Genomic DNA, 10,896 nt, shown 5'->3' with positions numbered 1-10,896 from the left:
AGAAACAAAATATTCGAGGCTATAAGTCACATATATCTATCGTGGGAACACGTGGACAGGCGTATGATGAAACATGGCATAGGATAAAGTCAGGTAAGGGGTGGGTGAATAAGTAGTAGTAGTAGTAGTTGTAGTAAGTAGTAATAGTAGTAGGTGTTTCGACATTAGACAGGCTTTGTAGACGGGGTATGTGCAGTGAGCAGTGGGTAAGTCATGTGCGTAATGGTGAGCGATATAAGATAGTAAGTGGTCAGGGGGGCTAGCCCATGCGCTTGCTCTCGTTTATTCGGTGGTACGTTCGTCGTGTCGGGGAAAGGTCGCGAGTAGGACTAATTATAGGATCACGCAGGGTCCCTTACGCCGGGTCTGGCGCTTTTTGTCCTTTCGACGGTCCTGCCGATTGCCACCTTCCCGTTTGCGATCTGAGTCGGAGCCCTTGGAGTTTCCTTGCAAGTCCTTTCGGATGATCTGTCGGCAGAGGTCAATGAAGACTTCGTTGACGTTGGCTCGTCGACGGGCCGACGTTTCGTAGTAAGGAGCGTTTCCCCAGGTTTGGGAGAGAGCGAAGGCGCGCGCGCGTGGCACGGCGCGGTCCTCTTCCAGGTCGGATTTGTTGCCCACAATGACGATGGGAACTTTCTCATCCTCCTTGATGCGGATTATTTGTTCGCGGAGCTCGGACAACTCGTTCAGCGAGGACATGCTCGTAATCGAGAATACGAGCAGAAACCCTTGGCCTTGTTTCATGTACAACTCTCTGAAATGCGATCCAACGTCAGCAGGGGGCCCGAAATGGCAACGGTTGGTAACGTCCCGTATAAGTGGGCGTGGGGAGGAAGGGGTCCAGGGTGGGCGCATTGTTTACCTCATAGCCGCTAAGAAGATGTTAGTATTAGAAAATTTGAATGCGACCGTGTCCACGGAGACTTACTGAACTGTTCTGTTCCTGCAGTGTCCAGTCTGGATACAACAGTCAGCTATCTCCACTACCCATAGTGATGTAATTGCGCTATGGAATTAATGCGCTGCGCACAACACGTACATTTCCAGAATACATTGCCGGCCCTAGAAATGTCAGTGACTATCTCCAGACAAGGACGAAGCCAAACTCACATCCACGTCGATCTGCTTCCGGTATGAATCCTCGATTGTAGGGTCATAACTCTCAATCCAGACATTTTGCACGAATTGAGCTACCCAGCATCAGCGACCATGACAGAGAACCCGACAAGTATATGCGACCAGGAGCATACCAGTAAGACAGCTCTTTCCCACACCACCTATTACGCCGACAACGACCGATGGTCAGCGGTGAACCTTTCTCATTGTCTGTCACAGAAGTATGTACCCACCAGCACCTAAAACGACGATATGGTATTCCCGTCTATGATAAATTCAGTATGTTAGCGACTGCGGCGACCTCCGATCGGTTGTAGTGGAATAGAAAGTCCGGGGCGGAGCTTACTGGGGCCGCATTGGAACGGTAGCCGCGTAATCGGCGATTGAAAGAGTATGATTTCGATGCGAAAATGAAAGAGTCGACTCCGATAGGCTTCCGGTAACTTCTAAGCCAACAATTATATTGTCTGATCCTGGGGCGGAAGCAGTGGTCGAAGCTGGAACGTAGACTAAACCCGATCCGAATGCTGCGACAGACGAGGGTTGAGTCTCGGTGAGGGTATCGAGTGGACGGTGGATTCAAATTCAATGCGCGCCGATAAATTGAATTGAATTAAGCGTATTGGGGAATTGGGGGGGTGGTGGGAGGAGGGAAGGAGGTGGACTGGACTCCCTTTGAGGGGGGTGGGCGGGGAGGAAGTGCTGGGAGAGCAAGGGCAGCAACACGCGATCCGTTACATCGGTCTCAATGCCAATCAATTCCCGACCAATTCCCCGGGAGCTGGCAGGATGGAAGCGCCAGAAGAAGGGACGGTCTGAAGCAAGGCCGCGGGAGTGGAGGGTGGAGAGCAGAGGAGAGGAGGGAAGGTAGGGAAGGATAGCTGCTGTTGAACAGATCGATCGGTGACTTTCGGGGGAGAGAAAAGACACTAGTAGTTTACTAAAGGGAGAGAGAGAGAGGATGAGTGAGTGAGTTGAGTGAGAGCCAGACAAGCAAAGCAGAGCAGAGCAGAGCAGTAGCAGTAGCAGAGGAGCAGTAGCAGAGGCTAAGTCAGCGAACACGGACTGGTTCGGTTTGTGGGGAGGAACAGGAAAAGGATCGGTAAGTTCCATTGAAGAAGAGCGCAACAGAGAAGAACGTCGAATTTGGCTTACCGACAAGCACAGCAAGATGACGAAATGATGCAATAACGGCCTAACGGAGACGGCGATCGAAACAATTGCTGTTTCTGATATATTTCTTTTCTCGGTTTCGTCTTTTTCCTAATCCCTGAAGACCCCCGTTGAAGAACTGCACGAGAGGGAAAAGCAAAAAAATAAAAAGTCAAAAAAAAAGTAAAGGCAGGGCAGGGACTCTCTCCCAAATTGCGGCGGTGAGCCTCGAATCGAACGGCGATTTGTTGTGCGGCCGACTCTTGGAAACCTTAAGCCCCTAGTACAGTCGAGGTTAGTTAGCAGCTGGCGATGGGGAAAGGTTCTGGTTGATTGCTTGGGTCCCGATGATCCAGAACGAAAAGAAACGAGTAGATAGTAGAGCAAGAGCAAGGTGCTGGCTGTGGTGTTATAAGCTAGAGAAGGAAGTAGTTGACCCCCATCTTGACGGGCATCACTTTCGAGGGCAGAAAATGAGAAAAGAGAAAGAGAGATAGAAGGGAGGAGGGGGCAGAAAGAGAAACAACACCATCATTCTATTTCTCGAGTCTGAGATCAGATCGTATCAGCCTCTCTCTCCCTCTTTCTCTCTCCCTCTCTCATTCTCATTCTCTATCCATCAATCCCCTGCTCCTTCGCCCCCCTCCGCCATCTACCTCCGATTCGGCAGGAAACCGTAGACCGTAGAGAATGATCACAGCGGATGGGGGCAGAAAGCCCAGCGCATCCATCCATTCATCCATCCTTCCCTCCATCCTCCCTCAAGAAGGGGGCGGGCGCGGCATGGCTTGGCCAATAATTGAATCTCGCTCCCTCCCTTATCCCCTGATCCGGTGGTTTTTTCTTCTTCTTTCTCTTCTTCTCATACAGTAGTCATCTTTCTTTGTCGCCCCCGAGATCTGCAGCCCTGATGAGCTCAGCAGAGCCTCGCAGATGAGAAGAATGTGGCATGTTTGAAGGGGTTTGAAGAGAGGGAGGTGTGTGGATTGATAGAATTGGGAGAGTGGGTGTGGGTTGGAGGAAAGGATGATTGATGGGGATGACAGGATGGATGATGGAAGCTGAAACTGGATTATTTCCTCTTACCTTACCTCGAATTTTTTTTTCAGCGCCAACACACTCTTACCCTCACACTCAGCTTCACATGCACTCAGCCGGGCTCCAATTGCTACTACCTAGCAATGTCTCAGAAACAAGGAAACGGGGGAAATCATCAAGGCTCGTTAACCGCTGCAAGGACGAGATAAAAAAAAAAAAATCAAGCAGATAGATAGATAGACGCCGGACAGGCAGGACAGGCCATGGCGACTACTGATCAATAAATATTAACTGCCAGGATGTGCTACTATCTAAAGAGAAACTAGCAATAGTACAGAGTACAGAGTACAGAGTACACCATCTCTCTCTATCTGTTGTGTCTCTCTATCTACAGGAAAGACCTCATGAACATCACTCACAAAAGTCCCAAAACCCACATCCGTCATGCCCCGAGGACAAGCATAATGATCGATCTTCTTTCCCTCTCATGGCAATAATATCTCTCTCTCCATCATCATTATCACAAGAACAAACTCCCCCCCCCCCCCCCTTCTTACCATACGATGCCATGCAGGTTATTCATCTAAGCCCCAAAAATTACCTGTCAGCAGCAAACCCAAGCCAATAACCAGACATCGCCTTCCTAAAAAAAATCAAAAAGGAAAAGAAGGAGAAGAAGGGCAAGAAAAAACAAAAGGACATCGGGAGGTGCCCGATTCCAGGAACCGGAAGCAGATTCCGACGCCAACTCAACCCAACTCAACTTTAGTCTGCCAGGGACGGAAGCACCCCCGAAACTAAGCGGGAGGCACCATCACTGCTCATCAGCACTAGAACTTAGGACCACTTGGTAGTTGGTAGACTGGGTTGTTGTTAAGTCCTAAAAGATAAAAAGTACGGACCACCGCCACCGGACTTCCGGTCCCCAACTTCCGGGAGGCAGGCTGTCTGTGTGCCCTATCATTAATTTATTATATTCTGTAATCTATATTGGACCGATGTGCACGCGCATTGATGGTGCGCTAGGGCAATCAGACCATCCTCATCTCATAAACCACCTGACCGGGGAGGGAGGGGGGGAAAGATGGTACGGATACTTGAGTGGTTGTATCAGCATGATTGAAAGCCAAGCTGATGTGTCACATTGGAATAATTATTTTCTTGGGGGGACGAGCTGCACAAACATTGGTTTGGGTCGTGCTTGGTTGCTGGATGTGCAGATGTGATGGGGGACGCGTTGGTCTATGCATCACATGTGGATGTGAGGCGTCGGGGACGGGAAGAGCAAGACCAGACCCGACACTGGGACAATCTCCCTGCATATGGATCTGAAGAAATGCGCTGCTGCTTGATACATATGACGTATGTCACTGAAGGGGTCGGGTGCCGATCTATCATGGATCTATCTAGGCAACGAAGTAGTATCGAAGTACTCCGTACCGATGAAGGTCATTGGAGGTCTGCCAGCTTCGAGGCATCCGGACTGCGTTGCTTCGCCATTGCGTTTGTGAGGTTCTGGCGGTGTTGAGGTTATATTAGACGCTGATATAGTGTGTATGTGCTGTGTACAGAAAAACAATCAAGGCTAAACAAACATCTTTATAGGCAAACAATCAAACAAAGTAAGGCGAACAATGATCTTTGTCTCTCGTATCGCGATCTGCTGAGACAGCCAGATCCGCGAGTCGAAACACGCAAGCTGTCAAACTTGGCGATGGTGGGTATGAATCTCCCTCTAGGTTATGGGTGTTCTTCATTGGTGCAGAACCTCGTACTTCATGTCGGTACATATGTGCCTGCCGCACCATTAACCTTCTCCATTAATGTCCCTTTCTGATTCTCGGAGCTGTACCGCTCAAGCGCTTCGAAGACATGGCTGAATACCAATTGGTCCACATCACGCGCCCACAAGAAGTCTAAGTGCTCATACTGCGGGAATTCCTTCGCCACGGTCCCGCGGGGAAGCTCGGACAACATCACATTGATATCAACGAGACTATCGCTACCGCCATACAACAGGACAATGGGCGTCTTAATGTTCTTAGTCGGGTACTTGACCGGCTTGTAAAATCGCTCACTGGCAACAATACTGAGCGGCGCATGGATTTCGTCATCGTAGAACTGGAAATTCCGGTGTCGAATGATCTGGAACCAATGGACGACCGACTTGGTGCTAGTGAAGGAAAACAGATGCAGGTACCCTGCCAGCTTCTGCCAGCGGCTGATATTCTTGCACCTCCAATTGAACAGGCCGCGAAGTGACGTGTCAATGATCCGAACAAAGATAGGTGGGTAGAGAATCGTCTGCCACATTGTCGTCGAGCTAAGGATGCTGCGTCTGCCAAACAGCAGAAACAGGAAGTTCGGCGAAGCCTTCATGAGCGAATCCACGAGATGATTGGGGAGGCCTGTCGGGGCCATTGCCGGCGCTAGAGCCACAAAGACATCGATCTTCTGGTTCAACAAAGGATGAATGGACAGCGTCGCAAATGCCTGCGCCGTTCCCTGCGAGAATCCCACGTATGACAGGGACGGCTGCCCTGTCACTTCCAGGATATACTTAATGCTGTCTGGGATATCATGGAACGAGAACTGATCGATCGAAAAGTCCCAGAACTCGTTCGACAGGGGCGAGTGCTTGACAGACTTCTTCGAGTACTTGTTTCCTCTATTATTCCCCAACCACACGTCATAGCCCCTTTCGACCAATTGAAATGGAAGGCATCGCTGCTCCTCCGAAAGACAGACCCAGACTTCACTGCACATCATGAGACCATGGTGGAGATAGACGACCTTCTTCCTGATGCTTCCCTCGCCCTGATTGACTTTCCTCCCCTCCTCACCCTTCCGATAGGGCAGTCTGTGCAGACCAAGCAGATAGCCATCCCCCGTCTGGACAATATGTTCCTCCGCTTCATACCCAAACAGCGCGCATATATCCGTGAAGTCCGACGCCAGAGCAACCGACGCAGCCACCTTCTCTTCCTTGCCTCGTTTGGCCGGATCATCGGGGGGAATGAAAGCGTTGAAGATATTCTTGGATCGATCGTAACAGAACCTAATGATAGGTTCAGCTGCGCCAGTTAGCCCTTACCCCTTTACACCACCACCCCAAGAAATGAACACACTACTTACGCAGACAGAACGTGATGATATGTATAACCCATTCCAGCAACACCAGAATCAACGACCCAAACAGAGCCAAATATTCGAACCAAAACAGCCGTCCAATGACCGGAACGCGCGCCATGACGATAAAACCAAACCTCCTATTGTCATAAAGGGATGGACAGTCTGCAAATCAAACCACGTAGATTAATTATCACCGGTAGTAGTGGTAGTAGTAATGAACCATAGTGCGCCGAAGCGATACTTCCATAACTCAGACCGCATGACTATGGGAAGAAGAAGGATAGGATAAATCAAGCGGAACGAGCAAGCAACCTAAGTCAGGTTCCACACGCCCCCAGACGTCATGGGGGCCCCTTCTTCTTCATGTGATGGCTTACCTAATCCGGGGCAACGCCCGTTTGGTTGAGTTTGTTTTCCGATTTCAGCAAATTATCTCCAGATTGTCCGTCTCCGCCGCCGCCGCCGCCTCAGACCGGTGTTGTTCCTAACTTGTTATTATTTGGCTGAGCAATTCGGGCCTTGCCTTTATTGTTCGCCCAAAATGCCGAGTTCCTGCCAAGAGATCAGTATGTTGGACCCTTTCATCCCTCTTGAACTTACCATGATAATGCTTGGATATTCGGAAACGTATCCACGAACGGATATTACTACCACAATTGTCGTTCCTCCTCCCAACTCTTTAGCTATAATGTCCGGTCCACACACCCTCTAACCATTCTTATATCAATTGATTAGGGAACGCTCTGGCGCAATGTCTCCAAGAATCAGACTGCATCATGGTGCAACGGCGCTCGCCCCGCGAATGTCTGAGTGAGCCGTACGTCGACGAACTTCCCATGCGATGCCAGCAATTGCGGAAGGGGTTTAGCGAGTGCAAGTGAGTACATGACCAAATACATCCCTCCAAGCTTTCCTACAGTCAGTTGACAATATGCCTCATCTTCAGGCGCGGCCTCATCGACATGCGCAAGCGGTTCCGCGGAAACCAGCCTATCTCGGTATCGACGACGGAAGGCGGCGGCTCCAGCACGTCCCAGCAACTATATGCAGGCAAGCCGGCGTTCGAGACGGTCAAGGAGATTAGTGGTGATGAGGTGCAGATGGATCCGGAGAAGACTCGTGGTCTGTGAGGTGGGGGAGGGTTAGTTATGTCTGGTGTTGTGGGTGACACAGACTGGTTTTCCCTTGCGCGCTGTAACATCATGTTCTGTGCTTTTGTTGTATTCGTTGGCATTTGGCTTGGAGTTTGGTTGATTGATGGGACTACTTCGCTCATGTGCCCGTGCCCTGATAGTTGTGTATGATTGTCGGGTTACGGGTATTCTTACTTTCATGCTATACTACTAGATTGTACATATGCAATGGATGGGTCTGTCTGTACGCAGACTGACTTGGGCATTCTACGATTTGAGTCGTCCTTTCTTAAGACGTGCATTGTGCAGCAGATTTCATTTACTGATCTTTCAGATGATACATTACTTTACTGGGTCTTCTTGACCTTGGCCGAGGCGGGCTCCGAGTAGAGCCACACGAACACAAAGGCCAGGAACCCGCCGATCACAGACCACAGGCCGGCGATCCAGACCCATCCTCCGCTGATCTTCCAGCTGCGGGGGTACTCGTTGTGAGCAAAGTGGCGGACAGTCACCTCGTGCTTTTCCTCGATGTTGGTGAGGAAGGGGCGCTTGTAGTTGACCCGGAAGGAGAAGATACCGTGCTGGTCAGGGACGGTAAACTGCGTGCTGTAGATGGTGCTGTTCTCGGTGCGGGCGGTGGGCTCAAGCTTTAGGCGGTGGAAGGGAGAAAGCATGGTGAACTCGAGCTGCAGGGCATCGTTGGCGGGCACCTCGAAGGGGATGTACCGGTCGTGGCTGTACTCGGAGATCTCAATGCTGAAAACCTATAGGGACACGTCAGCAGGGGGTTGACAGCTATGTTGCGGACTGGTCAGTAGGCACATACGGTCTCGTTCTTGATGCGGTAGATGGTGGGGTTCAGGTCCTCGGCAGTAAGGTCGTCCTTAGCCAGGTGGTGCTCGATCTTGCCAACCTTGAGGACACCGGTCTCCTTGAAGGTCCAGGCAGTCAACTGCTTGGCGAAGTCCTGGTTGGCCGTGCCGGTCTCCTTTCCGTTGGGTGCCTTGACGGTCGCGGAGAACCACTTGTCCTGGAGACTCTCGACGGAGCCGAGAAGGGTGAAGCGAGAGGAGGCACGGGTCTGCATGGCGGAGACGAGAGCCAGCTGAGAGCCGGTGGCCCAGACATCCTCTCCCGCGGACAGGTCTTCCTTGGGGTTGTAGCTGTAGGCAGTCGCCGGAGCGCGCAGGATAGGCGCAATGAGCGCGTGGTCGCCGAGAGTGTGAGGAGCGGCCCTAGGCAGAGCAAGGACACCCTCTCCGTCGAAGAAAGCCTTGGTATCGGGTCTCAATGGGCCCGGGCGCTGGAGGAGAAGGACATCGTGCTTTTCGGCCGCGGACAGGGTGTCGTAGTTGAAGTGGTCGACAACGACAGACGAACGGTCGGTAGCGAGGTGAAGATCGAGTTCCAGGAGCAGCGAGCTGACGGCGCTGGGAGTGGTGGACTTGCCCGAGAGCGCAAGGAGGACGTTACCGTCCTTGTTCATAAAGTCGACGATGTTCTTGGGGCTCAAAGAAGGTCCAAATCCTGATCACTCGGTCAATTGTGTGTCCCTGTAGCATAACATCCGAATCCGAAAGTCGCCGCTAACCTTTGGACCTAGGAGGCAGGAGAAGAAGGTGGTCGTAAGCCCTCTCGCCGAGGTCGAAGAGGGAGAGCTTGTCACTCTTGGGAGATTCGAAGACAAGGTCATATCCGCGAGCTATTGCATATATCAGCACAACGCCAATTCCATTCAATTATGATTCTGTCCTGCAGATATACATACCTTCTAAATCACTCCAGAAAGTAGAGTAAAGATCCTTCTCCGATCCATCCTCCAAAACAACGAGCAGACGGTTCCCCGAACTACTGAGCGCATGTACAACAGCCAAGAAGCCAAACAGAAAGAGGGAGGAAAGAGACCACCGCATATTGAGTGGCTAATTTTCCGCACAGCGGAGGGGGGCAAACTGAGAATCAAAAGAATCCGACGAGCGAACCACAAAAGAATGATGGTTTTGTCGTTCGATGAGAGCTCGTCAAAAAGAAAAGAAGTACGTAGTAGATACATACGTAGACACACCCCCCAAACGGGCGACGTGTTTGGACCGAACGCCAAGACCCGGCAAATCCACTTTTGGCGGCTTTCGTCACCTTCAATCAACCTCCATCGATTCGTTTCCCCTCGCCCGCGCGTCGCAATCCCCGACTTCAATTGCCCTACCTCTCCGCAGGTTCAATTAATCCCCGGTCTTAATTGCCCATAGAGGATTCCATCCACAGATCGAACATCCTCCACCTCCATCACCGGTTTTTCATCACCGCCTCACACCCGAACACCTCCGCAACGAACAAGAAAATCCTTAACAATGTCGACGCCTCAGTTCTGGTCCACGCCTCTCCGCTACCTCCGCTGGGCTTCTCACGAACGTCCCGCCATCTTCTACTCCCTTATTATCGGCTCTATGGGCCCCGTTGCTCTCGTCGGTTTGCCCCCGCTTAGACGTGCCTTGGGTGACGTTGACCCCGAGACTATCCCTATGTCTTATCCTAGTATGTTGCAACCCCCGCTTCCACTGACGACTCTTCAATTTGGGCCCCCTGCTTGTCTTGGGAAGTTAGTAGTGTATACTGACATGCTCGCGCCTTGCGATTGATAGTCCCCGCCGGTCCCCGCACATTCCCGAAGGGTTACGATGACGAGTAAATCCACCTTAACCTCGGATATAGCGATATGGAAAGGATAGGATGGACGGGCCGATGGCAGGACCGACAACTAGCTCTGAATTGAATCATGGGCAACGTGCGACTCCGGCGCGGATAGAATAGAAAGGAAAGGGAGGACGTTCAATCAACGAGCAAGTATCGGCAGGCCCCCCGGTTTGTTTGGAGGTAGCCTTGATCTGGGTATTTGGGTATCTTATTTTCCTACGTGTGCATGTGCACTTCGCCGTCTTCCTGTCGGGCATGTTTATACCCTTGTGCTTTTTGTCAGGGAGGGGTGAGGTGCTGTGGGTGGGGAATAAGATGTGTGTGTGTATTTATTGTATGTGAAAATGGTTACAGAGCGGAGTTCATAATTTTATCTCTTTTTTCATATTCATTTCTGTCTTTGCCGGTATCGTGACTGTGGTTTTTGTGGTGAGAGGTATGACCATGAAATAGATGCGTGATGGCCAGTGGAATACTGCGCCGAAAGAAGCCTTACTGCGCCGTAAGGGACCATTGAACTTGATGTACAGGAGAATAGACAAGACCCCCAAATCAAGAAACCGAGACATGAAAATGAACAAAGTAGATCAGAATGAAGATTGAAGAAAACAAGATTCCGAATATG

The 10,896-nt window shown here is 51.0% G+C and overlaps 6 protein-coding genes across 6 annotated transcripts; 3 read left to right on the top strand and 3 right to left on the bottom strand.

The window, feature by feature from the left end:
* Window positions 1–134: 134 nt before the first annotated feature.
* On the bottom strand, window positions 135–1,590 carry BO83DRAFT_153436 (putative RAS small monomeric GTPase (Rsr1)). Its single transcript, XM_025526253.1, has 8 exons — window positions 1,466–1,590; window positions 1,353–1,384; window positions 1,254–1,280; window positions 1,114–1,193; window positions 1,043–1,065; window positions 932–960; window positions 866–875; window positions 135–757 (listed from the first exon to the last, which is right to left on the bottom strand). The coding sequence occupies exons 1-8, from the start codon at window positions 1,474–1,476 to the stop codon at window positions 334–336; spliced, it is 636 nt and encodes a 211-aa protein (XP_025383472.1). The 5' UTR covers window positions 1,477–1,590; the 3' UTR covers window positions 135–333.
* Window positions 1,591–3,868: 2,278 nt separating this feature from the next.
* Window positions 3,869–5,041, top strand: BO83DRAFT_456174 (uncharacterized protein). The gene is made up of 3 exons (XM_025537060.1): window positions 3,869–4,497; window positions 4,530–4,838; window positions 4,978–5,041. The coding sequence occupies exons 1-2, from the start codon at window positions 4,308–4,310 to the stop codon at window positions 4,835–4,837; spliced, it is 498 nt and encodes a 165-aa protein (XP_025383471.1). The 5' UTR covers window positions 3,869–4,307; the 3' UTR covers window position 4,838; window positions 4,978–5,041.
* Window positions 5,042–5,085: 44 nt separating this feature from the next.
* Window positions 5,086–6,559, bottom strand: BO83DRAFT_323639 (sterol esterase; the record flags this gene model as incomplete). Its single annotated transcript, XM_025527945.1, has 2 exons — window positions 5,086–6,383; window positions 6,445–6,559. The coding sequence occupies 2 exons, from the start codon at window positions 6,557–6,559 to the stop codon at window positions 5,086–5,088; spliced, it is 1,413 nt and encodes a 470-aa protein (XP_025383470.1).
* A 330-nt stretch (window positions 6,560–6,889) lies between these two features.
* Window positions 6,890–7,837, top strand: BO83DRAFT_382412 (PET191 family protein). The gene is made up of 3 exons (XM_025532220.1): window positions 6,890–7,007; window positions 7,177–7,318; window positions 7,388–7,837. Exons 1-3 carry the CDS (start codon window positions 6,983–6,985, stop codon window positions 7,569–7,571), a joined length of 351 nt encoding a protein of 116 aa, XP_025383469.1. The 5' UTR covers window positions 6,890–6,982; the 3' UTR covers window positions 7,572–7,837.
* A 32-nt stretch (window positions 7,838–7,869) lies between these two features.
* Window positions 7,870–9,605, bottom strand: BO83DRAFT_411751 (dolichyl-diphosphooligosaccharide-protein glycotransferase). The gene is made up of 4 exons (XM_025534338.1): window positions 9,346–9,605; window positions 9,169–9,279; window positions 8,404–9,104; window positions 7,870–8,341 (listed from the first exon to the last, which is right to left on the bottom strand). Exons 1-4 carry the CDS (start codon window positions 9,488–9,490, stop codon window positions 7,922–7,924), a joined length of 1,377 nt encoding a protein of 458 aa, XP_025383468.1. The 5' UTR covers window positions 9,491–9,605; the 3' UTR covers window positions 7,870–7,921.
* A 127-nt stretch (window positions 9,606–9,732) lies between these two features.
* Window positions 9,733–10,450, top strand: BO83DRAFT_153257 (NADH:ubiquinone oxidoreductase subunit NDUFA3). The gene is made up of 2 exons (XM_025526252.1): window positions 9,733–10,112; window positions 10,220–10,450. The coding sequence occupies exons 1-2, from the start codon at window positions 9,929–9,931 to the stop codon at window positions 10,264–10,266; spliced, it is 231 nt and encodes a 76-aa protein (XP_025383467.1). The 5' UTR covers window positions 9,733–9,928; the 3' UTR covers window positions 10,267–10,450.
* Window positions 10,451–10,896: the final 446 nt, after the last annotated feature.

The sequence above is a fragment of the Aspergillus eucalypticola genome, assembly GCF_003184535.1.
Source record: "Aspergillus eucalypticola CBS 122712 chromosome Unknown BO83scaffold_34, whole genome shotgun sequence".
In the NCBI taxonomy this organism is placed as follows: domain Eukaryota; kingdom Fungi; phylum Ascomycota; class Eurotiomycetes; order Eurotiales; family Aspergillaceae; genus Aspergillus; species Aspergillus eucalypticola.
This window is presented reverse-complemented; position numbering and strand designations above follow the sequence as displayed.